Genomic DNA, 25,759 nt, shown 5'->3' on the forward strand with positions numbered 1-25,759 from the left:
CCCAGGCAAGGGCAGCAAGGCTGGCGGCATCCAGAAGGTAAATTTGACTTCCTGAAGTCGACATTTTGTCTTGTCTATATCCCAGTTCAACCATGATCCAACTAAAAATTTTTACACAAAGCAATACCGACAGGTGTCGCGAGTGCGGCCTCCGAGGGCACTTAGCACGGGAGTGCCCCCGGAGAGTGGCTTGGCTGCTGGCACTAGAGATGCGGAGGCAGGTATGTTTACAAAAATGGCACTCTCTCAATGTTGAATACCAATAGAACGACACCCTCCCCGTATGCATTGCAAAGACTATATGCTTCATCCCCGTAAGTCCCACTGTGTCCCCATCTTCGCTACTGTCTCGTCTTGTATCCCTCCCGTATCAACCCCCCTCCGTAGATCGCTAGCATAACGCCCAAATCTACATTCGGGTTAGTGAGTCAAGCTAGGTCCATAAATTAGGGAGAAAGTTGGGAGATAACGGTGTGTCGACCATAGCACTCTCTATGCCCGTTGTCTAGTACATCGTTAGAGAAGGAGGTACTTAGTATCATAGGTGCTATCCGACGCTCTTTTCAATAGGTGCGAGGGTCTAGTAATCCTCTGACGAGGATGAAGCTAACCAAAGCCTTTATCTTCCTTCTTTCTCCTATCTGCTCTATTGTCTCCGTATAGTGTGGCGGTACGCGGTAAGGAACTCCACATGCTGATCGATAATATTATTGGGCGGTGATGCTTGGTGGTGATCATCGCGATCATCTTGCCCTCCAATCGAGTATGACATCATCTAGCCGAGTCTTCGAGAGGGATACAGAAAGTAGTTGCGGGGCGATGCCATCGCTGTGGGCGTCAATTGTCCTGGTGGATGGGTGACGATGTCATTGGGGTGGATGGTTTACTTCTCTACTGCGCGGCACTCTGTCGGATGAACAACTACTAAGAAACGTCGGATTCGTGGAAGTCAAGATGCCCGGGACTAATTAAAACACAGAACACCACCGCAAGTTGAAACAGAAACAGTCTCGAATCGCGCCACACACCCCATTAGGAACGGTCAAGGAATAACAGGATATCGGGAAATCGGGGAGACACCAGGGAGAGCAAAAGCCAAGGCTGCAGAGCCGAAACGCGGGTATCGAAGAACGATCAAGGCAAAAACTCCCACGGTCAAGCCATGGGGAGTCCATGGGTCTCGTTCTTGACGTCCCCATCGCCCTGGTTGTCGTCGCCGCGCAGGCGCTTGCTCGGCTGGAAGTTGTTGCCCATGAAGCTGGTCTCGTCCGGGTGCTTGCGCATCCCAAGACCGGCCACGGCAATCCGGTTCAGCGAGTTCATGTCATCGTTTGGGGCCGCGCCGAGGTGCTGGCCCTGTGGCGGGGCCGTGGCGGACGCAGAGGCACCTCCGAGATAATTCTCGCGCGCCTGGGTCAGATCAATGTTCGGAGGAAGCTCGGGAACTTCACCCTGTGCTTCCAGGAGGCGTGATTGCAGGTTGATCACGTATTCCCGAAGCTGATAGTTCTCACCAGCCAAGGAATTCGCCTTCTCTCTGAGGCTATCGAGGGTCTTGACTTCCTCCTCCAGTTTACGGATGTAGTTTTCCTTGCGCTGACGGAACGCTCGCTATGGGAGGGGAATGGTTAGAGAGAAGTCACCCCCGACCGCGGTGGATGTAGACATACCTGAGCAGCACGATTCTGAGCGGCGCGCTTGGACGTCGACAGCTCTCGCTTGCCGTACGATTTCGGGGTATTGTCTTCCGGGGAAGAGTGCTGGTGCTGAGGTGGAGGGGGAGTCTGTGGAGGCCCGCCGAGCACGCCCGAGATCGCCGGGTCAATGTTGGCCTGGTCGCGCGGGCTGGCCGTGTTGGGCTGCAGGTGCTGCTGCGGACCGGGCGCAGGGCGCCCGCCCTGAAGGTGGTGCTGGGCAGCTAGGAGCTGGTCATGGAGCACTAGATGCGGATGGTTAGTATCAAGTCGCGTCGAAGGCGAGTCGCCACTGAGCGGGAGGACAGGGTCATGCATGTCTGCAATGCCCCCGGTCTCCGTCGGCGCGAAAATCAGTGTGAGATTGGTATCACATACCCTGGTCTGCATGGTCCTATAGCGATATCATGTTAGTCTTCGCATTGCAAGTTCAGGGCACGACGTCGGGGAGCGGAAGACGCGGCTACAGGCGCGGGGCGGTTTCGCACAGCTGCAAACAGCGCGACCGATCCCCACGTCCTGGAGCGCGATCTCTCATCGCCGTCGACCAGCGTGCGACGCGGGCCATCGATGATCTTGATGACAAACGCATGTTCGATGGGCTGCTTACCTGAGCAGAGGTCTGCATGCTTGGATGCGGCGCCGGAGCCAGAGCAGGCTGCATCGATGGGCCGGATGAGTTTTCAAGGGGTACGAGAGGGACAAGGACGGTGTTAGACGCGTCCAATTCCCTACCTATGAGTGACGGCGAATCGTTCAGAATAAGCAGTTGAGCACCAGTCGATGAAGTGTAGATGCGAATGAGGTAAGCGATGATGCTGTAAGCAGGATGAAAGCGAGGCGAAGGAGGAGAGCTTATTAAGGATGGGGGGGGAAGGCGAGAGCGGTGAGTGGAAACGGCCAAGGGGCGATGCTGAGTCATCCCGCACGATGGTCGGATCGAGTCGCTACGGCGATTTCCCGGATACGAAGGGTTGTTCCTCGACTGTCTGTCAAACACCACCGGAACGAACGATAGAAGCCTACTATCCTCTCGATCGCGCACCTTCAAGACACCTCCAGCACCATATCCGCCGGTCCGGAGCTACTTTCTTCCGCTTCATGACTCAGCACTGCGTCATGGGTTTCGTTTTTGGCCGAGAAACGTAACGATATCATTGTGAGTGCAAGAGAGTAGGATCGTATACTAGGTAGACAAGAACGAGAACTCCAACCGTTAACCCAAGAGGAACCTTGTCTATTGCTCCTTCTTGATGCCCTCCTTGGCGGGCTGCGCCTGAATCATGCCAGCCCCAACCTTGGCCGACTCCATCCAGCCATGCTGGCGCATCCAGAACCGCTCCGCCGGATCGGACCCGTGCAACGAGGCCCGTCGCGCATCCTCTTCCAGGGAGGCGCGAGACGTTTCCGTTGACAGGGTGACCACATCATCCTTGCCCTGGTCCTCATCCGTCTCCGCGCGGACCGTCGAGTCGAGGTACCGTTTGCGCATGAGATAGCGATCGGCGCGCTCCTTGCGAGCGTTCGGCGGCTCGAGTTTGGTCATGGCCATCTGCACAGCATAGCGTGCAATCAAGTAAAGATGCTCCGAGAAGAAGATGGACAGGAGGAGAGCCCAGCCCACGATATCCGTCGGCTCGCCATTAGGTCCGTGCTGCGAATTGCCGCTGAACATATACACCAGCGCGGCACTGGTGATGCTTCCGACCCACGAGAGGAATGCCAGACTATCCAGCCAGGGCCCAATGGTGTCCGAACGAACGGGCGTCGGTCGTTGAAATTCCATGCAGATCTTAAAGAAATCCGACCGCAGCTCAATCCAGTTATTGACAAAGAACGAGAGCGGTACAAGCGGCCACACAGGGGAGAAGAGTGCCAAGTATCCAAATTGGATGCACATCTCGCGGAGATCCTCCGTCGTATCGTACTCGGGCAGCTCGGCCTCGTTGCGGACCCGCTTCAGAAACTGCACTTCTTCGGCAGGATCGTCGAAAGTAACAGCAGGCTGTCTCTCGGGGGATTCTTTGTCACCGTTGCCATTACCCGGCATCGATCTGCCGTTTTTCTTTTTGCTAAAGTTCTTGTATTCCCGAAGGGCATGCTGTTTCAGATACGGAACGATCGTCTCCATGGCAAGGCCGACAATCTGGGCAGTCACGGTAAAGTAGATGACCTGGTTTCGCAAGCGTGCCGGATCAATTTGAAAATGCGACTTGGTTGCGTTCGCGCTCTCCTTGGACACGAACGGCCGCACCGTCAACCGGAAGACGTCGAGGTAGGGCACGAGCAAGCTGGCAAATGGAACGTAGACAAATGCAGTCAGGAAGATCGGAAGATAGGATGTCATAAAATTAATGACAAAGATCTTCTGAGTCAGGGCCACATCGTACGCATCATTCGTCTCGTGGTTCTCGTAGTCGTTGAGTTTGGTTGCAATGGTCGTCAGAACAGCACTCATGGTTGGGACCAGGGCCGAAACGAGAATCGTCGGAATGAAAATCTTGAAGGTGCAATCGTGAGCAACATGCAATACCCGTCAGGCGAGTGGACATACCAGGTAGGATTTAAAAGGGCCGTTGTACAGCTCCGAGATGAAGATCTCAATCGCAAAACAAGTAGCGATAATGGCACCCAGCGCGATAGCCGCTAGCAACGCGAATGGGACCTGGAGAAGCTGGCGCTTTATACGCTTGGTCGTGGGAAATACGCCTCGTACTTCGCCGGTGCTGTCATCGCGCACTTCCTTGTCTGGCCTGAACTTTCGACGCTTGGTCTGCACGGCAGATACCCCCTTGGTCTGCCACCGGCAGCCCAGATCGACTTCCTGGCGCTTCCAGTATTCGACGAAGATAATGCACCATAGGCCATTCACCAGGGCGTAGAGAATTGAGTAGCTGCCCAGTAAGAACCAACAAGAAAACCCAAATAGGGCCGGGAAAATTAGAAACCGAAAGTACGACTGCAGGAACGAAAAGTAGAACCCAACCTAGAGCAGGCAATAGTTAGTGGGGAACTTCAAGGAGTTGTCATGCACATACGCTCTCCCCAAACTTGTTCCGAATGTCATCCAAGTCCTCGTCGGAAAGAAAGGTCTTCTGGCTCCAGTCGCGCATCCACTTCTTGTTGGTCTGTTCATCGTGCAGAGCAAAGATGGCCGTGACATTCTTCCATTCGCCGTGGTTCGGGGTGATATCGGCGCCGCCCTCTTCCTTGGGGTGCGTGATCATGTGGCCAACCACGCGAAGTCGCTCAGCCTCCGTCTGGGCCTCGACCGAGCTGGCGGGCTCGGGTTCAGCGTTTCGAATGCCATAGAGCCAGTCGCGAACACTGTATTTCAACATTAGCCGCCATAGAGATAGCCCGAGTATTGGCAATCACTCACCGCGACCGGTGGATCGCCCGCTGCAGCTGCTTGTTGCACGCACGTACAAAGACCAGCAGGGACGACTCATCCCCTTGCCGGATCTCCGTCTGCAAGCCAACATGTGCGAGAGTGCTAAGCAGCTTCTCGAGCTGTGCAACCGCGTGCGACTGGTCTGGGTAGCTGGTGATTAGTGGTGCTTGACCGATGAGGGGGGGGAGCTCCAAGCACTCACCGACATCGCTGAAGCTGTAGCGAATGACATAGTCGACGTGGAGATTGCAATCGAGGGCATTTGACTCGGTTGCAGTGGCCATCGTCAGGGTCAAAGGAAAGTAACTCCTGGAGAGCAGGAAGGAAAAAGGTGAGAAGCGAAAAAGAGGCCGAGAAACAAGAACGACAAGAAGAGACGGTGTGCGGGTCACGACGTCACCGCGGAAGCTTGACTGGGGCAGATCGGAGAGAGCATCATCCATGTTCAACTATCCAGGTAGGCAGATCTGAGTTCCAACGGAAAATATACATACATCTATATCTCAAGATTCTACGATCTCCGATCTACACCTCCGCAGCCAAGCGATCCAAGGCCTCGCCCTCGACCATCATCTTCATCCACTCCTCCATGCCCTTCGCCCCAACCCGCTCGTAAAAATCAATGGATGGTTTGTTCCATCGGAGCACACTACGTCGGCAGTTAGGTCTGTAGTGAGAGGAGGGTGCGACCGTCTGCTTACCTCCACTCCAGCCGCCGCCCGCGCACCTCGACCACCTTCTGCGCCAGGTACTTGAGCAGCTTGAACCCGTACCCGTGGCCGCGCGCGCTCGGCTGCACGTAGAGATCCTCCAGGTAGATGCCTGGGGCGGCCCGCCAGGTCGAGTAGTTGTAGAAGAAGAGCGCCATACCCACGGGAATCGGCGAGGGTTGGTCCGCACTGGGCGGCGGGCTGATCAGGGCCGTGTACACCGTGCCGCGCTTGGGGGGCGTGTCGGGGAAGGACAGCGTCGCTAGGAGCGATTCCTCGGTGGCCTCGACTTCATGGAGGGCTTTTTCGTAGTCGGCCAGCTCGCGGATGAATTGGAGGATCAGCGGCACGTCTGCGTGTGGAAGGTTAACGGACTACAGAGCCAAGACAGAAGAAGGAAGACTTGCCCTCGGCCGTGGCCAAGCGAATGGTGGGGGTGTCGGCCATTGTGGTAAATCCAGGAAATAGGAAAGCGGACGTGGGTAGGTAGGCGGAGGGAATATCCGTAGACTTGTAGCTAAAAGTCACCATTATTTGGGCATTGGACCCACTACATACATGGATTCGGAATCATAGTTACACAGCAAAGAACTATTATAGCGAAAATATGGATTATACAGAGGACTCAGTCATCACTTGGACATGATGACCGACATGAGCTTTTGTTCGTCCGCCCTGGAAGCATTGGTCAGTAAATACACAAGAAGAGAAGAGAGGGGGAGAGGACTCACCGGTCGAAATGGAGCAGCATTCCCAGCACCGGAATCAGCTGTTTCTGATAGTTCTTGTCCTTCTGCTCCAGGAACTGTAGAAGAACATTCTTCAGATACATGTAGTCGATCTGCGCAGTAGTGCCCGTCGTGGGAGGAGTCTCGCTGCGCTGCGCAGAGACACTGCGGTCCTGGCCAGACGGAGAGGCCACTCCTCGCGAGTCCATCGACGATCGCGAGGACTGGCGGCCAGTCTCGAGGCTGCGGAGGCGAACATCCTCACCCAGAGTCTTGTGTGATCGACGCAGCCGCTCCAGGCGGCTGTTGGTTTCCTCAACCGACCGACGCAGCTCGGCTCGTTCTTTCTCCAGGTCGCGCACTTGCTTTTCACGATCATCGAGCGCTTCACGGAGACCCACCATGGCCTGCCGGATTTCGCTCACTTCCTGCGTAGACCGTTCGGAGAGCGACTCCAGCTCATCCCGGCGGCGGCGCCAGTCCTTCTGGGAGTATTCCAACTCCTCCTTGTCCTGTTCCACGGTGCGCAGCGCTCGTTCTGCTTCACGGATCTTACCTTTCAACTCCTCGATCTCGCGTGCTCGGCGCCGGCCATGCGTGCTGGCCTCGTCTTCGGCTCGGTCTCGTTCCTCGATGGCCTGCTCTAGGCGCTCCTTGGAATCGCGGACCTTGGCTTCCGCACGACTTTCAATGTCATTCAGCAGACGGCGCATGGTCTCGCCCTCGCGGGTTCGCTCACTCAACAAGCGATGGGCATCCGCCAGCTCCTCCTCCAAGCTGTCACACCGCTCCCGAGCTTCTTTCATCTGCGTCGCCATCTCGGCAGTCTGGTCGCGCATGCTGTTCATCAGACTTTGGGCGCTGGAGTGTTGCGCCGTCTTCAGCTCAATCTCTTCTCGAAGACCCTCTAGGTCTTTGTTCAGCTGGGACATTTGTTCTTCCATCTCTTGGATCTTGGCGCGAGAGCCTGTCAGTCCATCCTGGGCTTTGGAGAGATCGGTGGCCGTCTTCTCCTTCGCATTGATGGCTTCTTGTTTCTTGGACTCGGCAGACCGTAGATTCGATCGAGCGACAGTGAGATTCTCCTCCGCTTTCAGGCGACTGTCTGTCTCTTGGCGGACCTTCTTATTCAGCGTTTTCACCTCTGACTCGCGCTCCGTGATCTTCGACTTGGCATTCTTCAGGTCGGTCCGAAGATCCTCATGCTTGCCCTCGAGCGCTTTCAGCTCTGAGGTTTTGCTGCTCAGCGTTTCCTTCATGGTCTTCAACTCTGACGACTCGGCGCGCAGACTACGCAACTCGGGCTGGATCTTCTCAAGGGTTTCACGCAGGTCTGTCAGGTCCTTGAAGCGAGTGGCTGCCAGCTGCTGCGCCGCAGAAAGATCCGTCTCCAACGTAGCCGCCTGGACCTTGAGGCGCTCGAATTCGTCTTTCAAATCACCGTGCACCTTCGCTGAGTCGGCAGTGCTCGATGCGCTGTTGGTTCGCAGATCAATGAGTTCCTTTTCCAATTTGCCGATCGTTTCTTCGAGGGCAGATTTTTCTGCCGAAAGCTCCTTGATCTTGTCCTTCGCCTCAACATGCTCCTGGCCCATATTGACCAGGTCATCGCGCAAGGACTCGATCTCCTCCTTCAGGTCATCTTCTCCCTTCAACTTCGAGCTGAGGCGCTCAATTGCGGATTCCTTCTCAGCCAATTGCTGGGTAAGAATTTCAATCGTCTGCTTGAGGTCGACTAAGTCGGACGAGCCCGAAGTTGCACTCGATGAGTTTTCTGCAGGAGTGGTGGTAGTAGCTGGTTTGGGAGATTCTTCGGCAGCCTTGCCACCCTTCTTCTTTTTCTTGTTCTTCTTCTTGCCAGCACCAGCACCAGCATTAGCAGCCGCGGTAGATTGGGTCTGGGAGTCGATTTCAGCTTCAGGAGTAGTTAGAGTAGCCTCCGCCGTCGCAGGCGTCAGGCTCTTGCGGACCTCCTCAAAGTCGGCTGTCTGTCCTGTAGAAACTTTCTCTTTGGCGGAAGTCCAGGCGGCATGGTCCTTCAAGTTGACGTCCACCCAGTCGACAATGTTTTGGAGTTTAGTGGAACTTTCCGACTTTTCGTTGATCTCTGCTTTCAAGTCGGACACGCTCGATTCCGTATCTTTGAGTTGGGATCGAAGGCTATCCACCAAGCCCTGAAGGACACCGAGACGCTTCTCGCTAGCCTCCTTCTCTTCCGTGGCCTTCTCCAGTTGCGCAGCAAGTTCCGGATCAACCGCTGTCTCTGTCGTCTTCCCGGATTGAGAGGCCTGGGCCTGGAGCATTTTAATTTCATCGGCTTTGCCTTGCAGCTGCGTCTTCAGCTTGTCCACTTCGGCAGTGACCTGTTCGATGGAGGAGTGGGCGGTGCCAAGCTTGGCTTTGAGATCGTCCACGTCCGTCTGTCTGGATGTCTTCAAGCCATCAATCTCGACATCTAGTCGGTCCTTGGTGTCACGCAACTCGACAAGCTCGCGAGTCGCCGATTCCAAACTCTGCACCATGCCCTCCGTAGACTCCTGCGCGACTGACAGGTCACGTTTGAGGGTTTCCACCTGCGACTTCAGCTCGTCAACCTCTTCTTGCCGTTCCTTTAATTCTCCTTCCAGTCGAGGAATTTCGTTCTCGAACGAAAAGAACTCTTCACTCGTCTCCTGACCCTCGCCGGTAGGTTTTGTCTGCTCGTCCTCCGGCTTGTCTTTTTTGAGACGAGCCATCTCCTCCGCAACCTCCTTGGCAGACTTCTCAGCTTCGTCCAGCTTCTTTTTGTAATCGTCCTTTTCGGTCGATATCCGTTTCAGCTCTTCCATCACCATATCACTCTTGAGAGCGGATTGGTTTAGATACTCTGTAAGTGCCTTCGGCTCGGCGATCGATGAGAGAGGCGTATTCTCGCGCAGCGCGGCTTCGAAGGGTTCGATGGAGAGGACTCGTGCGTGAGCCACACGATATGCCTTGAGAAGCTCTGTAGAAAGGAAATGGTGTCAGACAACGTTCAACACCTTAGGAGGGTATCTGAATACCATGGTATCGTGGCTCGAGCTTCTCTAGTCTCCGGAGCTTCGCCCTCACCTCCGTTGGCAACTCCGGTGCTGCTTCATCATTGGGCTCGGTGTCTGGAGCTGTCGCATCCTCTGTTGACGACTCTGCCGGCGCTTTGCTTTCTGGTTCCTCTGTCTCGGCGCCTTCATTGAGCGTTGTTACCTCCGAGTCCGGCTTCAAGGTATCCGGCTGGGGCGTGACCGTTCCACTGGATTCGTCATCTCCGATGGCAAACTCGGGCTCGAATTCCTTTGGGTCGGGGCCCCGGCTGGGGGTGCTGGTGGTCCGCCTGGGACGTTGTGGCCGACGACCAGGGGAGAGGTTGCGGGATGTGGCTGTACGGCGGCCCGAAGCAGATCGAGAGACGTTATCCTGGGCCGTCTTCTGGCGGGCCTGTTCCTCTGCTATACGAGAATCGATCGCGTCGCGGAGGCGCTGGGGGTGACGAGTGAGCCGGATGTGGCCAAAGGCACCAAGGGAATCCGAGCAGGGAGAGGGAGACTAATTGCATACCTGGAACATCGCCGCGACGGAAGGGTGGGACTGAGGTAAAGGATGTTGGGGAGGAGAGTTAGTTCGACCGAGCGAGAGAAGGAGAAGGAGAGATCAGTCAGCCCCGGAGCAGCCAAGACCAAGCAGACCCGGGGAAGCGAGGACTCGACCGTGGGGAGGCAGGCGTTGACTGATCGTGAACAATTGATGAACTAAATCATTGAGCGCAATGATAATGGAGGAGGCTCGGGGAGAACATCCATACTCAGATCTTGGGTGGCACTCGATCCTACCGACCATACGGACTCTCCTCGATATAGTTCTCGGTAGACACCACCAGCAACCACGCAACCGATCACGGACCGCCTTCAGCACCCCTTCTTTCTTCTCTTCGTCTGGCCCTTCCCTCTTCACACGCCACTTTGCCCATGATGAATCCTTAGTTGATCCGACAACCCTCCACGAGCTGCCATCGATCTACAATCAACGACCACCGCCTGGCCTCGGTCGGGCATGCACCACGGGCTGTCCTGACCACTCACACGTCTCCGTTCTCGACCTCCCTCTCCTCCATCCACCGGCGATTGTGCCCGCACGTTTCCGATGGGCTCGAACATGATTGTGCTAGCTTCGGCCTGATCGCCCAGCTTGGACTTCCGGCTAGTAGACTCCCTTTGGAGTCCAGTGTCCGTCATGGCCGGCAACCACAATGGCCTGGCCCCGTCTCTGTCTCTCGGCCAAACGGCTGCCATCTCCGCCAGCATCCCGCCGTCCCCCTCCGACCTGCTTTCCTCCCTCTCAAGCGCTGTACCCGCGTCCACTTCGACCAGTCTCCCACCCCCACCTTACCCTCCGCCACCTCTCTCAACCATGGCGGGGTGGATCGGATGGGTGTTCACCTTCATCTTTCAGGTGATTCCCAGCGTCTTGTACTGGATCATTACCTTTTCCACCATCACTCTGCCCACATGGCTCTTCACGCTCTTCTCCATGAGCCTGACGTTCACCATGAATTTCACCACCCTGTAGGTGCTTCCGCCTCGACCGAGTCGCTTGGGACATTCTGTAACTGATTCAAATGATAGCATGTTGATCGTCCTCGTTCTGGTCTCGACCGTCAGCTGGTTCATTCGGTACCGATTCTTGAACATGTATAGCCGCCTGCCCCCGGAGCCCCAGCGCAAGGAAGCCCAGATCGACCTGTTCCCCGATATCCAGGAAGGTGATTCGAAGCCGGGACTCGCCAATTACCTTGATGAGTTTCTGAGTGCCATCAAGGTCTTCGGCTACCTCGAGCGCCCGGTGTTCCACGAGTTGACCCGGACCATGCAAACGAGAAAGCTCATTGCGGGAGAAACCTTGATGCTGGAGGAAGAGAAAGGCTTTTGTTTGGTTGTAGATGGGCTGGTCCAGATTTTCGTCAAGTCAATGCGCGAGAGCAAGCCTGGTGGGGAAGAGCCTCTGGACATGGACGACGCATCATCGGATGAAGAGGATCACCATGTCCCTGGCCGACAAGGCTACCAACTGCTGACCGAGGTGAAGAACGGCGCCTCCATGTCATCCTTGTTTTCCATCCTATCGCTTTTCACCGAAGACGTCCAACTACGTACTTCTCGCAGCAGCTCCAGTGCATCCAGTGCAGCTCATGCACCTACTCGCGTGCCTGATTCTTTCCCTGCCAGTCCTGGTGCTGGGATAATGGAGAGTCCGCCAGCCATGGCAAAAGATCACAGTGGCACCCATACACACGACCATAGCAATGGCGACACCCTGCCGGCGGTGCCTCCGTTGCACCTGGGGGAGAGTCATACCATGCCTCTCCATACTCCTCAATTGGAAGATCACCAAAAACCCCAAAAGAGGCGTCAGAAGTCGGTTCATCCAGACATCGTGGCACGAGCGATGGTTGATACTACCATTGCCATCATCCCCGCTAGTGCATTCCGCCGGCTAACTCGCGTCTATCCAAGAGCTACGGCACATATTGTGCAGGTCATTCTCACTCGTCTTCAACGAGTGACCTTTGCAACGGCTCATTCGTACCTGGGACTGACAACAGAAGTGCTTGGGATTGACAGGCAGATCTCAAGATTTACGACCTGCGACCTACCCAACGATCTACGCGGAGGGGCGCTAGATCGTCTCAAAGATAAGTTTATGCGGGAACGAGATCGAATGCGACCTGAGGAAATTGGCAAAGGCATTGCACTTCATAATCCCTCTGTTGGACGCAGACGCCGGTCTAGCAGCTCCCTCAGAAAAGAAGCGGTATTGCAAGCGCGGATGGCGAATTCTAACGAGCAACGCCCAGCTCCCCCTGCGGCCCTGACTCCTCGAAGGCAACCGACTGTCCTTCTCGAACGGGACTCAACAGGAGTCAGCCCCGGCGATCTATTGTCCACGATCCAGCTCTCCCGGTTTGGGCCTCGATACGAACAATGGGCACCGCGGGTACATAGCCCGCTGGTTGAGAGAGAACGCACTTTTTTTCGGCCCTCTGCCGCTATGGAAGGTTGCCCATCGCCCTTCCAGCGGAAGGAGTCACACGATGAAGACACTATCTTCCGGGAGTCGATTCTCGACTGCATCATGAAGGGAATCGGATTAACAGAAGGCACCAATGATTCATTACGCAAAATCGGCCAAAACTCTGTTGAGATGTCACCAAAGCTTCTCTCCTATGATTCTCGGCGGCAGAAAGCAGTCTTTTCCAATGCGTTCGGGTTCATGGACCCCTATGAAGGCTCCGGTGATGGCGAAAGTGAATCAGTGATGTCAATGTCCGTAACAAGTGCCGGAGGGACATCACCCGTTGTCAACCTTCGGGAGGAGCTGTGCCATGACATTGAGATCGTCTATTTCCCTCAGGGCTCAGTGCTTGTCGAACAAGGCGAGCGGCATCCAGGCCTTTACTACGTGATTGACGGGTTTCTCGATGTGGGTATCCCGGATAATGAGCGCGGTGATGATCTCGTTGGATCTTCCCGAGGGTCGGTTTCATTGGCCCAGGAAGATCTCTTCCCCAAGTTGAGACGGACCGCCACTGGATCCTCGCAGGCTGGAGGTGATGGGCGCCGAAAATCACAGTCTCGCAAGTCACTCTATCTGATCAAACCCGGGGGTATACAAGGGTATATTGGTGCTCTCGCATCTTATCGGTCGTACACAGATGTTGTTGCCAAGACGGACGTGTACGTTGGTTTCCTTCCTCGAGCTTCTCTCGAAAGGATCGCCGAAAGGTATCCCATTGCCTTATTGACATTGGCGAAACGGCTCACGAATCTCCTACCGCGCCTGCTACTGCACATCGATTTTGCCCTTGAGTGGGGTCAAGTCAGCGCAGGACAAGTAATCTACCACCAGGGGGATGAGAGCGATGCAATCTACTTGGTCTTAAACGGACGACTCCGATCCATTCTGGAAGGGCCAAACGGGAAGATGATGGTCATCAACGAATACGGCCAGGGGGAGAGTGTTGGCGAGTTGGAAGTCATGACGGAGTCCACTCGACCAGCCACGCTGCATGCCATTCGAGATACCGAATTGGCCAAATTCCCTCGTTCCTTGTTTAACAGCTTGGCCCAGGAACATCCGGGAATCACCATCCGAGTTTCCAAACTCATCGCCCAACGGATGCGCGATTTAGTGGAGCATCCCTTGTCGGAGAAGGCCATAGAACAAGGCCACGCTGCCAGTGTCCAAACTGCCACATCCACCGTCAACCTTCGCACGGTGGCGATTCTTCCCGTCACCGCAGGCGTTCCTGTGGTGGAATTTGGGCATCGACTTCTCCATGCGCTGCATCAGATCGGTGTGACCCGAGGTGTTACGTCGCTCAACCAGGCCGCCATTCTAAACCACCTGGGTCGCCATGCCTTCAGCAAGATGGGGAAGCTCAAATTATCCCAGTACTTGGCTGACCTTGAAGAGAAGTATGGCATGGTGCTGTACATTGCGGACACGAATGTGAATGCACCTTGGACCCAGACCTGCATTTCCCAGGCGGACTCTATCCTCCTGGTGGGCCTCGCAGAGTCCTCGTCCAATATTGGCGAATACGAGCGGTTCCTGCTAGGCATGAAGACTACCGCCCGGAAGGAACTGGTCCTTTTGCACGCCGAACGATACTGCTCGCCCGGGTTGACTCGCCGGTGGCTCAAGAACCGGTTATGGATCAACGGTGGACACCATCATATCCAGATGCCGTTTCGTCTGACTACCGAACCTGCCAATCCACAAAGTAAGAAGTTTGGCACCGTTCTCAAGCAGCGCGTGCAGGTCCTGCAGGCGGAAATTCAAAAGTACACCTCGCGACGTATTCGACAGACTCCTCTGTATTCGGCACAAACACCTTTCAAAGGTGATTTCCATCGTTTAGCCCGGCGCCTTTGCGGTAAATCTGTCGGTCTGGTACTAGGTGGTGGAGGTGCCCGAGGCATTTCTCAAGTTGGCGTGATCAAAGCCCTGGAGGAGGCCGGGATTCCCATTGATATCATCGGTGGCACGTCGATTGGGTCTTTCATCGGTGCTCTCTATGCGCGCGACGCAGATGTTGTCCCCATGTACGGCAGAGCAAAGAAGTTCTCCGGCCGCATGGGAAGTATGTGGAGGTTTGCGCTGGACTTGACCTACCCCACAGTTTCGTACACGACGGGCCACGAGTTCAACCGCGGAATCTTCAAGACATTCGGGGACAGCCAGATCGAAGACTTTTGGCTTGAGTTCTACTGCAACACGACGAACATCAGCCGATCCCGCGCGGAGTATCACTCGTCAGGATACGTCTGGCGCTATGTTCGGGCGTCCATGTCTCTTGCGGGCCTGATCCCACCAATCTGCGATGAAGGAAGTATGCTCCTGGACGGTGGCTATATCGACAACCTTACCGTGGCACACATGAAGGCTCTTGGAGCAGATGTAATCTTCGCTGTTGATGTTGGTTCTATTGACGATACCACGCCGCAAGGATATGGAGACTCGCTATCTGGGTTCTGGTCGATGATCAACCGGTGGAACCCGTTCTCCTCATGTCCGAATCCGCCGACACTGTCTGAAATCCAAGCCCGACTAGCATATGTCTCGTCAATTGACAATCTCGAGCGGGCCAAGAACACTACGGGATGTCTGTACATGCGTCCTCCAATCGACCCGTACGGAACCCTGGACTTCGGCAAGTTCGACGAGATCTACCAGGTGGGCTATGCCTATGGCAAAGAGTTCTTGGACCGGCTGAAAAGCGAAGGTTCTCTTCCCATTCCCGAAGAGACGGAGGAAAAGCGCAAGCTACAACGGACTATGGCCCCTCGACGAGCCAGTATCTAAGGGCAGTTCATCTTTCAGCCATGGCTCAGCCCAACTGGATCGTGTGGACGAAGGTACGATGACTGGGGTGTGCAGCATTCAACATTGCAGAAATCTTTCTTTTTTCTTTCTATTCTACTCTGGTGTTGGCGCTAAGCGTGAGACTTGATTGCATGAGATACACCGATTCGCGATCTGACTTCCTGTGCGAACGTTGCTCGTACCTCATGGTAGCTTCATTGTACATAGCTATAGAGCAATTAATAGACGATGTTCATTAGGTCATCATCAAATGAGAGGCAATTGAGATTAAAAGTAGATGGACGCGCATCGAAAAGTCTTCTCCCTAGCTACTATGTTATTTCAGCCTCCCATGTGCAATCCCTGTTCATGTTTACATTCTCATCTCATCACAAATAGCACTCAGCGCATGAGCTTACCCCAAACTCACTTCCCAAGTCATCGACAACCATGATAGACACGCCACCCACAGGCATCCACTCTATACAGAGAGAATATTTTAGACGGTGCCCGCAGGTGCCGGGTTAGAAACACGCGCATCCATAGGCGGACGAGCAGGACCGCCGTTCTTCTCGTGGGGCGGCTGCTGCAAGTTCTCCTTCTTGTAAGCCCAGAGCGCGGCAACCTCAAGGATCGCGCCGATGAATGTAAAGATGCTGGATGGCGGTCAGTCTTGTCTGTCTTGTGAAAGGCAGAGGGGTGCATACAAAGCAAGGAATATAAAGGCCTCGTTTGCCTTCTTGCGCGAACAACCTAGTCCGGGCGGGGCGCGGAAGTAGCACGCCTGCGTGCTATAGTCTTGAGCGGCAAAGATGAAGGCAGTCAACCACCTATGAGAGTTAGTCAGTCTGCACAAAGAGCAGCGAGGGTGGGACATACAGATATGAGAAGATTATATCGATGGCCAGCACAAACATGCCCAGCGTAGTGGGCAAGAAAGGCGAGACCAAAGCCGGCAGGAAGAAGACGACGGATAGCACAGCCTAGAGTCGTCAGTATGTGATGATCTAAGGGCGGAATGGCAACCTACAATGACTACCTGGTAGATCAGATGCTGGCCCTTGGGACCACGATGGAGGAGAAACGCCGTCAGACTCATGGCGATAACAGAACTGGTCCACTGCATCATGCGAGTGAGCAGCTGCAGGGGCCGCGCGATAGCAGTTGAGAAGAGCATAGTGACAGGTGATGTGGGGTGAGATATATGTAGTACAGTGTACAATTATAGTAGTGGGATGGTTGTATACAACTAGAGCTCTCACCACCAAGAGGTAAGGAGAGGTCACGTCAGAGGCGAATTTATATATCAGCGCAGAAACAAAAGGAAAGAAAAAAAGAGATTAAAGCTTGCCAGCCAGCCAGCACGACTAGCTAGGCCTTTATATGGACAACGTGGCAATAAAGTCACCACCACATCACTTGCACATTCGAAGTGTCTGGACCGGAATCACTAAAGTCAAACCCTGGTCAGGACCAAGGCGATAAGCGGCAAGGACAGCAGAATTCAAGATCCCCAGATGCGTCATGATAGCCTCTGCATGAAATCAGCGCGCCAAAATTGGGCCGGTCGGGATTCCAATTGTCGGGCGGTGAGCGAGAAATACATTTCTACAGAGCAAAGTGTTTTGATAATGTTATTGTGTTGTTGCTGCTTGGTCCTTGTAGGTAGTTTACCCTCTTGTGCGCGAGGAGTGGCGAACGAGCAAAACGGCCAGTCGGCATGTGGCGGAAGTTGGGACAAGCGCGACTGCTCTGCTCGTGCTAGCTAGACACCTCTCGACCGTGGAATCGGTCATTGTCCAATAGTATCCCTCCATGCGTAGACAGGGATCGTGATCGACGGTGGGCTTCTAGTCGCTCAGTCAGTGGGCGCTAACTATTTGATCGTGCCTTCTAGTAGTAGTTTCTGATAGAGGAACACTGTTGACAGCATAGACCGAGGGTGGCAGGGACAATAATAGCCACCCTATATCCCCCTTGCGACGACAGACGGTGTCAGGATGCAGGAACAAGAGGAAGCTTCTGCCGTCAACCAGATTGCATTCAGGCTCAAAGGTAATCGCAGTCTACAGAAAACAAAATATTCCAAGCCCCACCGTGCTCCCTCCCTCCCAAGATACCAGTGCGACTGACTCCTTATACGCCCGAGCAGGTTTTTCCGCTTCTTTACCACATAACATTCCCCAGATCGTGCTCCTGGTAGAAACAGGTCAGTAGATGATAACAGTAAGAGCTAATGCAGTGGGAACATACCTTAATATATTCGCTGCCCTTTTCCAGATAGTCCTGTCGCGTAACGGAGGACTGGCCCAGATCGGGGCCAGCGGCCCATTGCGCAGCACCTCTCCACGCATCCAGGATGGGATCCGACGCTTTGCGCACTCTCAACTCGCCGTCAATCGGCAAGTACGCGCGCACCTCGTTGCGGAAGCGCTCATCAAACCCGGTGAATAGGGTGTTACCGCCCGTCAGGAACACATCCCTGAGCAGGCGGGAACGGTCCTCCGTGCTGGAGAAGCGCTGATTGATGATATCGGCGGCGATCTCGATCAAACCAGCCTGGTCAACTCCCGCGATGGATGGCTTGAAAACCACCTCCGGCACGCGAATCCGCTCAACATTCAGGTGAAGCTGATGCGCCTCGCGGTGGCTCTCCCCGTCGAAGGGCCAGGGTCCGCGCAGGAAAGCATGCACCAGGCTCTTGGTCCAGTCGGTCTGCGCAGCTAGAGTATGGTTCTCGGTGAACTCGGGGTCGTACTCGAGGAGCTCGTGCTCGACGCTATTGAGCATACTGCCGAGGTCCTCCTCTTCCTCTTCATCGCTCTGCTCATCCTTGGCCACGGTTCGGTACACGCCCCAGTCTTCGTCATTGGCGCCGAAATCGTCGTCATCACCTCCACGCCGGCGCTTCTTGGGGCCGTCCGAGGCGAGGTTGGCCAGCGTCTTCATCCGCATTTGGCTGGCCAGGGATTTGCGGTTGCCGAGATCCGCCTTCATGCGATCTCGCTCTTTGATCCTTTGCATGATAGTCTAGAAGAACATGAGCATCTAAGAGTCAAGAGTGCTTCAAGTCAAAATTTACCTCGCGATTGGTTCTCCGTTCGGAGATCCAGCTCTCAAAATTATTCTCACGCTTCTCGCGATCAAGACGTTCCTCTTCTTCCTGCCGAGCTTTCTCCCGTTCCTTCTCAGCCTTGGCCCGTTGTCGGGCATCCACGTTGGACTTCATGAGCCGCTGGTGTCGCTTTTCTTTCAATCCGGCCTCATCGAGTTCTTCGTCGGGAATATCGAGCAATGGGAAGGTCATTTCCTCCGGCTGCTCCTCTGTCTCCTCGATTCCCAGATCCTTGTTGCGCGAGCGTTTGATTGACTTCTCTAGTTCCCTGATCATTCGCTCCAGTTGAGCTTCGTCTTTCAGATCCTCCGCTTCCAAGATCCGACGGATTTCCTTCTTGGTTTCAGAGGCAAGCTTGCTTTGGAAGTCCTTCCAATACTCGAGCTCTTGCTCCTTCTTCACGAGCTTCTCGAGCCGCATCTTAGCTGCTTGCTCTTGAAGGCGGCGACCGCTTTCCTTCTTGCGCTCCGCGATCCGGGCGAGTTCCTCTTCCGTTTTCTCGATTATAACGGGCTCCGTAAATGGATACTGGATGACATGATCGCGATCCTCCAAGCCGGTCCAATCCAGATATCCACTCAGCTCGTGGTCGTAATCCGGAGAAACGTAGCAGTGCTTGTGGACCAGGTCTTCCATCTGATGATCCGTCATTCGTGTGGGGAACGTGGGATACTTGAGCTTGAGAAGCTTTTGCAGGTAATCGGCATTATGCATCCCACCCCAGTTAAGTCGCGAGCAATTCGAGAGAAGTGGCTTCGAGTTCAGGACGGGAATGACATGCGTCGAGGTGTGTGAGGACGACACGACCAAGCCATCTGTCCCCTTGTTGTAGCGGTAGGCGAAGAGGGAGTCGATACCGTAGGCCACGGACGGCGCGGAATAGCACTCGAACATAATCTCGTTCATCACTAGAGGCGGGTTAGCCGTCGCCGTCAATTATCACCCAGAAGCCCAAACTCACTCCGCCTAGGATATGCCAGATTCGCAATCGGCTCTGTCATCACGATGGGCCGGTCAACACCCCCGTTGGCGCCGTCCACGCCGAGCTTGAGGAACAGGTAGTCCAGCACGCCCTCCATCACATCCCAGTTCCCGACAACGCTGCTGCCGGGGTCAAACGCATGTCGGAGCTGGCCCCGGGTGGTTGCATCGGCGTATGCATCGTAACCAATGAAATTGCACTGCTTGTTGAGTTTGCGATCGCGGTAGCGGCTCATGGTGGGAGGCAGGACGAAGCGCGGGTTCTGGTCGAAGGACCACCCTGCCTTCATGGCACTGGAGCCTGGATGAGGGGAAACGGGGTCAGTATCGTACGCTGAGAAGGTACGATCAAGCGGAACGTACCATTGTCGATGACGATGGCGCTAGTGTCGGGATGAGAGCGGCTCTGCTCATATCCCTCGGGCTGCGGAGGATTGTAGCCCTTGAAGGGAAAGTCGGCAACGCCGTAGACCTGTGGCGGCGGTTTCACGGCTCTCTTCTCGGTCGCATTGATCTCAGCGCGACCCGGAAGAAGGGTCTGCACCGAGGAGATGGTCATGGCCAACTGCGCTGGCTGGTGGTTGGGGGAAACCAGGAGCTGTTGATGATCAGAAAGGGTGAGGCGAGTGAGGCTCACCGCATGGCCAGGGTAGGTGGAAGGGGTGACGGAGAAGAGAACAAGAGACAAGGAAGACTGGGTAGCCAATAAATATACGGTAAGGGAATAATGAACGAATGGGACAGACGGAGAGTTGAATGATGGACCGGCAGAAAAGTGACGGAGTTGGATGCCAAGACCCGCTGCATCTATGAATAATTCATAGCTACGAATAACTATTAGACTTGGTCGGATTACGATGGATTCAATCATCAGGGAGGTATTCATTCATTTTCATTCATTCATTCATCATGATGCTCCCTGCGCTTACGACGGCTCCTGGAGGTTCTCGGTCGCTGCGAGGTCTTAGCATCCATCGCACCCATGAAGCAGAGAGAACTTACCTTCCAGATGGAAGAGCACGTTGGACTGGTAGTTCTTGAACATCTGCGCCACCAGTTCCACGTTCATGTTCTGGATGTTGACCTCCTGTCGCGTCGTCAGTCAGTCCATCAACGCGACGCCCACCACCACTACGACGAAACAAACCTGAAGGCTCTTGTTCATGACCATGATGGCTTCATTGAGTTTTTCCTGATCGTCCAATTAGCCGAGATGCCTCTTGTTCCTGGCCAGGGTCAGTGGCACCTACCACGTTGGTGATAATACGCGACAGAAGCACCGTCTGCTGGTGCTCGTGAGGACTCTCCTGGGGAAGGATGAGTGGCAGTTTTCTGTTTAAAAAGACAAAAACATACCATGGTTGAGGCTGGCTGGGTAGTAGTAGTAATCGTAGTAGTGGGAGCAAGGAATAATCAGTGTTATGGACTGGCTTTGTTTGTTCCGGCCGGCGGTGATGCACGTGACCCTATACAAAGAATCCCTTCGGCCAACTCGGTCTCTCCCTTTCTCTCGTTCCACTTCCACCTACCACAATTATACTCCTGCTATCGACCCGACTATTCATATCCACCACACACGGTCATTTCTTCGTCCTTCACTCAACCCACTGTACCCACCATGGCTCCTGCCACTCCAGCGAACGACGAAGCGCACCAGCGGCTCCTGAACAGTCTCGACATTGCCCAAGTCCCACGTCCATTCCGCAACCCGAATTGGAAGCCGTCGCAGCGACGCAACAAGAACCTCAAGCAGATCATTTCCGAGACCACCCGGAAAGAGGCATCAGTCATGGCAACGCAAGCAAACTCCGGTGCAACTACGCCCTTCCCTGCCAACTCGGGGGTCACAACCAGCGGCACGCAGACACCTGCCGAAGGCGCTGGGCGGGCACCTAACCTGGCACAGGCTGCACAGAACCTTTCCACGCTGGTGCTGGAGAAGAATGCTCGGGCCATGTTCCCGACCGGACCAACCGTCACCTACACAAACATCGAGTCGGCCCCGTCGTTAAACCCGGCCTACCAGCGCCACTACTGCGACATCACGGGGCTGCCAGCACCGTATACCGATCCCAAGACCCGACTGCGCTACCATAACAAGGAGATTTTTGGGGTGATCCGGACCTTGGCTCAGGGCGTCCCGGACAGCTATCTGGAAGCTCGGGGGGCACACACCATTTTGAAGTAAAGCAGAGGAGCATGCTCTACGACCAAGGATTCTGCCATGCAACGAGCATGGCTCCCAATCATCCGCTACACAGAACAGCGAATTTGCTACGAATGTTCGGCCAACACAGTCAAGCCCTTTCCACCCACCGTGCCCCTCTCGAGACAGGTTCAAGAAAACGCTCCGGCTTATTCGTGACCGTTTCTGATCTTCGCCTGGTGCAAGTGCACTCGACTAGTACCGCCGCCCCAGGAACGGGAGCGGCAGTTACAGTATTCGAGATACTGTCGTCGCGGCGTGGCATGGAGAGCCCCAGAGGGACATTATGGTTCATGAATGGAGATACCAGAATCGGGGAAATAATATGTGTAATGTTTAGATAGAGACACCGTCCAATGCAATCATCAATGCTGGAAGTGGTCTTGTTGACAGTAGGAGTGTGAAAGAAACAGAAAGTAAAAGGGACGAAAAGCGTTTGGTGTGACCGGCTAGACCGCCTTCTGGATGTGATTCAACGTGGCAGAACCCGATTTCTCTCTGCGCGTGTTTACTCTCTCGAGAAAAGTTACTGGCCTTGGAATCGCTTTCATCCTGTCCCTTTCTGTCAAGACCCCGGACTCACTCTGCGCACCCTCTACTTCCGGTCCTCCCGCTGCCTCGACTCCTTTCCGCCCCTGGAACCAACAATCCTCCCAGGGCCAGCAACCCGAAGAAACAGGGCTCTCGTTGCGCATATCGACCGCGAGAAATATTGTCGCTAGGACCATCTGATCGCTTGCGTGTTTGGCGGAATTGAAAATGCCTAGCATGTGGTTATCCGAGCACCAGAGTCAGTTGCGCTTCCTTTGACCTGTCGCAAGCCGTAGGATTCAACTGCGTGTACTGTACTAACGCATGCCGACAGAGATTGGTGTGGTCTTCTGCTCAGCTGGTACGAGTTCCTCTCCAGAGGGATATCTGCGCAAGTACTAATGACAATGTTTAGGTGGCTTGTTTCTGTTCGGAGGAGTGATCATGTTCTTTGATCGGTCAATGTATGAGATCCTTGGCCTCTTTTCGACTTCTGATAAATGCTAACCATTTCCGTGTCATCTAGGCTTGCCATGGGCAATGTACGCTGCGCTGAACCCCCCCACCCCTCAGATTTCATACTAACCGTGATCCAGATCCTCTTCCTCATAGGCCTGACCCTCATCATTGGTTTCCAGAAGACCATGGTCTTCTTCTCGCGTCCTCAGAAACTCAAGGGTACCGCTGCGTTTACCGCCGGTATCATCTTGATCCTGCTCCGCTGGCCTCTAACAGGCTTCCTGATCGAGCTGTACGGCCTGTTCATCCTCTTCGGCGATTTCCTCGTCACCATCGGTCAATTCGCGGGCAACGTCCCGGTCGTGGGACCTTATATTCAGCGCGGTCTCGAGATTCTGGCTGGTGGGAGGAGCAATGCCGAGCTGCCGGTATGATTCATGGGCATGATGGTCTTGTGTATGAATATGCGGCTCGCGCGTGACCCGGATGGGATGACACGATATATCTACAAACACATCACGGTTCCCATATGGGTCATGCACTGATGTAATTACTAATGACTCTTTCGGATCCCATCGGGCTGCTCGTCAGTATCCAACAATAATAGAGATTCCGAATAACTAGACGAGCAATGGCATGATCCCTAGAGATTTATACCCAGGTCAATTGAGTAGTTCCCCCCCACGGTATCTTCTTGCATATTCCGCAGTGGTTCGGGATGAAAAACAAGAGGGGTAAATCAGGAATAGATATCATAATTCCTCCATCGTCACAAATGGTCAAAAAGAAGTAAATAGAAGCTCACTGTCGAGCGAGACCAGAAAGACAGAAACAATAAATCAAGCAATGCTCCTTTATTTCATTCCTATTCTTCACACACACACATGCCCCTTTCCTCCTCCCCACTTTCCAAATTTCTGCCGACACCCCTTTACCGGGGGTTGTTGATGTAGTCAACCAGGTTCTCCACGACGGTGGCGGCGTTGGTGGTCTGGACGGACTCGCCGTGGTGGGCGATGATGGTGCACGAGGTGGCGCGGACGACGATGGCGCCCTCCTTGCCCTGCATCAGATCAAAACACAGCATCAGCTACTGCTACATACGGGATGTCGATCGCATTGTGGGGGGGAGAGGGGGAAGTGCCGAGGGACGCACCTTCTTGCCGTATAGACTGCGCTCGTCCGCCTTGATGGTCACTAGTTTCTCCCCGCCGATAGAGAAGCCGTTGGCGAAAGCATTGTCGCTAGAGCTGAAGGCCGCAGCCAGGGTGTTAATGTCGTCCTGAGAGAGCTAGCGTACCCGGACCGTTTGCGTTAACATTCCACAGCCCCGCACCCCGAATGAGGGGGGTTCACGCATACCTGGAAGCCTGGCGAGGAGGCCTCGAGGCCGGAAAAGTCGGCAGCGAGAATACCGGCCTTGTCGAATTGGCCCGAGCCCATCAGACTGGACGGGTGGGGGTTAGTATTGTGTTGAGTGTAAAGGGGGGGAGAATCAGGGATTGCCGGGGATGTCGGGGGAGGGACGAGAGGTGGAGTCGATACCTGGAGTCGACATAGCCTGATGAAGAGAGGGTGTTAGCGGCATGATGGAGATTTGGTGGGGGATGTAGTTCGGAGTGATTCATACCCTGCCAAATTGCCGAGTGTTGGCCCATGATGTAAACAGGAGGATCTGACGGAGGAAGCTGCGGGGCGGCGGAGGGATTAGTCCGGGCGCAGCAGAATTAGTGAGGAGCATACCGAGATCAAGGAAAGTCTGAGGGATAGGAGAAAAGACGAGAAGCGGATGAAGAAGAAGAAAGAAGAAAAGAAGAAGAAGAAGAAGGTGGGGGGGTAGGCTGTCTGTATTGGCGGTGACCTATAGTCAAGTATCAATTCGGCCAATCAGGAGCTGGACGCTCTCATCAGCCCACGAAATGGAAAAACGATTTCTCCGAGCTAGATCAGCTCGAATAGAAGAGGCCTCCGGTCGAATTCCCCAGGTCAAAAGGACGTGCCTTTTCGCAACTATGTCAATAGTGTTGACATAGTACATGGTTGCGAAAAAAGGCATGCCGAGATACGAAAGCAAGTTATACTTGTTTTCAAGCAGAGACGCAGACGAGTCGTAGTGAAATGATTGAAGAGCGCCTGCCTGCTATGAGTGTGGTGTCGTGTGGTGTGTGCCACTTGGAAACGAGACTACGCAACGCACATCGTCCCTCTTTCCCTCGCTCGCTCCCTCTTCCAAGTCCTGAAACGCGTGATGGCCGATTTCTTGTGGCTCTGTATGACTGATGGTGTCGTCAGCTGGCACTACGCACTCCACATGGCGCTGGCATTCACTTTGCAAAGCTGCCTTTGTGCCTGCATGGGCGAGATCATACGCTTTGGGCATTACAGCCTCGAGTATACGGTGTACTCAGATGTTGCGCTTCGCGTCGACGGCGGAGGTAGTCAGTCTACTTGTGCAGAACCTGAAGGTTGTTTTCACCGTCCAGTATCAAGGTTCCAAGTAAGTCGTCTCGCTCATCCTCTGTATAGCTGTACAAGGTTAACATTGTGGTTTACCCATTCTAGACACAACGAATCACGCTACCCTGAGAGTTATGGTCGTTTGACATGAATCTTTAGCTTTATGCTTCTGGCGTCTTCTCAGATTCATCATGTTCTTCCGCGCTTCATATTGTGTACCCACTGAGGGGAACCGATCAACACCATATGTGTGTTCTGAAGCTGCTGTTCATCATGGCACTCCGAAGGTCTATGGCAAAACGATCAAACAAGTCATAGCCCATGATTTTGCTCTGGTAGCATGTCCAGGTCTTACGCAGTAAGCCATCAGTGGTGGATGATGAAGGTCAGGCCCCCTGAGTCATGGATAAAAAGCCCATGTCTCAGCTTCCGGGGTGGTGAAACACGCCTCCTGCAGGTGTGGGCGAGTGCTGACCCCGTGAACGTGGTAGCGAGCTAATCAATTCGCGACGGGCCACGCTCATTCGCCCAGGGCAAAATAAGCATCGCCCGCGACTCCATTAACGGCCCTCCAACCAACGTTCCGGTCGCCCCCATCTTGTTGCTC

General features: G+C 54.5%; 11 protein-coding genes across 11 annotated transcripts; 3 read left to right on the plus strand and 8 right to left on the minus strand.

Annotated features, from left to right (window-relative positions):
* Positions 1–1,155: 1,155 nt before the first annotated feature.
* Positions 1,156–2,358, minus strand: PFLUO_LOCUS5838 (uncharacterized protein; the record flags this gene model as incomplete). Its single annotated transcript, XM_073783322.1, has 4 exons — positions 1,156–1,611; positions 1,671–1,939; positions 2,073–2,088; positions 2,305–2,358. 4 exons carry the CDS (start codon positions 2,356–2,358, stop codon positions 1,156–1,158), a joined length of 795 nt encoding a protein of 264 aa, XP_073639889.1.
* A 573-nt stretch (positions 2,359–2,931) lies between these two features.
* PFLUO_LOCUS5839 (uncharacterized protein) lies at positions 2,932–5,372 on the minus strand (the record flags this gene model as incomplete). Its single annotated transcript, XM_073783323.1, has 5 exons — positions 2,932–4,194; positions 4,249–4,680; positions 4,733–5,021; positions 5,077–5,230; positions 5,291–5,372. 5 exons carry the CDS (start codon positions 5,370–5,372, stop codon positions 2,932–2,934), a joined length of 2,220 nt encoding a protein of 739 aa, XP_073639890.1.
* A 241-nt stretch (positions 5,373–5,613) lies between these two features.
* On the minus strand, positions 5,614–6,245 carry PFLUO_LOCUS5840 (Peroxygenase 1; the record flags this gene model as incomplete). Its single annotated transcript, XM_073783324.1, has 3 exons — positions 5,614–5,737; positions 5,790–6,150; positions 6,206–6,245. 3 exons carry the CDS (start codon positions 6,243–6,245, stop codon positions 5,614–5,616), a joined length of 525 nt encoding a protein of 174 aa, XP_073639891.1.
* A 185-nt stretch (positions 6,246–6,430) lies between these two features.
* Positions 6,431–10,108, minus strand: PFLUO_LOCUS5841 (uncharacterized protein; the record flags this gene model as incomplete). The annotated part of the gene is made up of 4 exons (XM_073783325.1): positions 6,431–6,473; positions 6,530–9,509; positions 9,568–10,021; positions 10,100–10,108. 4 exons carry the CDS (start codon positions 10,106–10,108, stop codon positions 6,431–6,433), a joined length of 3,486 nt encoding a protein of 1,161 aa, XP_073639892.1.
* Positions 10,109–10,948: 840 nt separating this feature from the next.
* PFLUO_LOCUS5842 (phosphatidylcholine and lysophosphatidylcholine phospholipase) lies at positions 10,949–15,403 on the plus strand (the record flags this gene model as incomplete). Its single annotated transcript, XM_073783326.1, has 2 exons — positions 10,949–11,103; positions 11,164–15,403. 2 exons carry the CDS (start codon positions 10,949–10,951, stop codon positions 15,401–15,403), a joined length of 4,395 nt encoding a protein of 1,464 aa, XP_073639893.1.
* Positions 15,404–15,902: 499 nt separating this feature from the next.
* On the minus strand, positions 15,903–16,580 carry PFLUO_LOCUS5843 (uncharacterized protein; the record flags this gene model as incomplete). Its single annotated transcript, XM_073783327.1, has 4 exons — positions 15,903–16,059; positions 16,111–16,233; positions 16,283–16,386; positions 16,434–16,580. 4 exons carry the CDS (start codon positions 16,578–16,580, stop codon positions 15,903–15,905), a joined length of 531 nt encoding a protein of 176 aa, XP_073639894.1.
* A 989-nt stretch (positions 16,581–17,569) lies between these two features.
* PFLUO_LOCUS5844 (Nuclear actin-protein involved in chromatin remodeling) lies at positions 17,570–20,058 on the minus strand (the record flags this gene model as incomplete). Its single annotated transcript, XM_073783328.1, has 5 exons — positions 17,570–17,599; positions 17,657–18,433; positions 18,486–19,426; positions 19,480–19,800; positions 19,863–20,058. 5 exons carry the CDS (start codon positions 20,056–20,058, stop codon positions 17,570–17,572), a joined length of 2,265 nt encoding a protein of 754 aa, XP_073639895.1.
* Positions 20,059–20,424: 366 nt separating this feature from the next.
* On the minus strand, positions 20,425–20,858 carry PFLUO_LOCUS5845 (DASH complex subunit dad4; the record flags this gene model as incomplete). Its single annotated transcript, XM_073783329.1, has 5 exons — positions 20,425–20,453; positions 20,502–20,586; positions 20,647–20,691; positions 20,750–20,806; positions 20,856–20,858. The coding sequence occupies 5 exons, from the start codon at positions 20,856–20,858 to the stop codon at positions 20,425–20,427; spliced, it is 219 nt and encodes a 72-aa protein (XP_073639896.1).
* A 259-nt stretch (positions 20,859–21,117) lies between these two features.
* Positions 21,118–21,687, plus strand: PFLUO_LOCUS5846 (uncharacterized protein; the record flags this gene model as incomplete). The annotated part of the gene is made up of 1 exon (XM_073783330.1): positions 21,118–21,687. One exon carries the CDS (start codon positions 21,118–21,120, stop codon positions 21,685–21,687), a length of 570 nt encoding a protein of 189 aa, XP_073639897.1.
* Positions 21,688–22,560: 873 nt separating this feature from the next.
* On the plus strand, positions 22,561–23,129 carry PFLUO_LOCUS5847 (Golgi Transport; the record flags this gene model as incomplete). The annotated part of the gene is made up of 4 exons (XM_073783331.1): positions 22,561–22,597; positions 22,652–22,700; positions 22,763–22,778; positions 22,833–23,129. The coding sequence occupies 4 exons, from the start codon at positions 22,561–22,563 to the stop codon at positions 23,127–23,129; spliced, it is 399 nt and encodes a 132-aa protein (XP_073639898.1).
* Positions 23,130–23,626: 497 nt separating this feature from the next.
* On the minus strand, positions 23,627–24,353 carry PFLUO_LOCUS5848 (required for normal timing of actin polymerization in response to thermal stress; the record flags this gene model as incomplete). The annotated part of the gene is made up of 5 exons (XM_073783334.1): positions 23,627–23,758; positions 23,852–23,986; positions 24,058–24,142; positions 24,241–24,256; positions 24,326–24,353. The coding sequence occupies 5 exons, from the start codon at positions 24,351–24,353 to the stop codon at positions 23,627–23,629; spliced, it is 396 nt and encodes a 131-aa protein (XP_073639899.1).
* Between the last annotated feature and the right edge of the window lie 1,406 nt (positions 24,354–25,759).

The sequence above is a fragment of the Penicillium psychrofluorescens genome, assembly GCF_964197705.1.
Source record: "Penicillium psychrofluorescens genome assembly, chromosome: 4".
NCBI lineage: Eukaryota > Fungi > Ascomycota > Eurotiomycetes > Eurotiales > Aspergillaceae > Penicillium > Penicillium psychrofluorescens.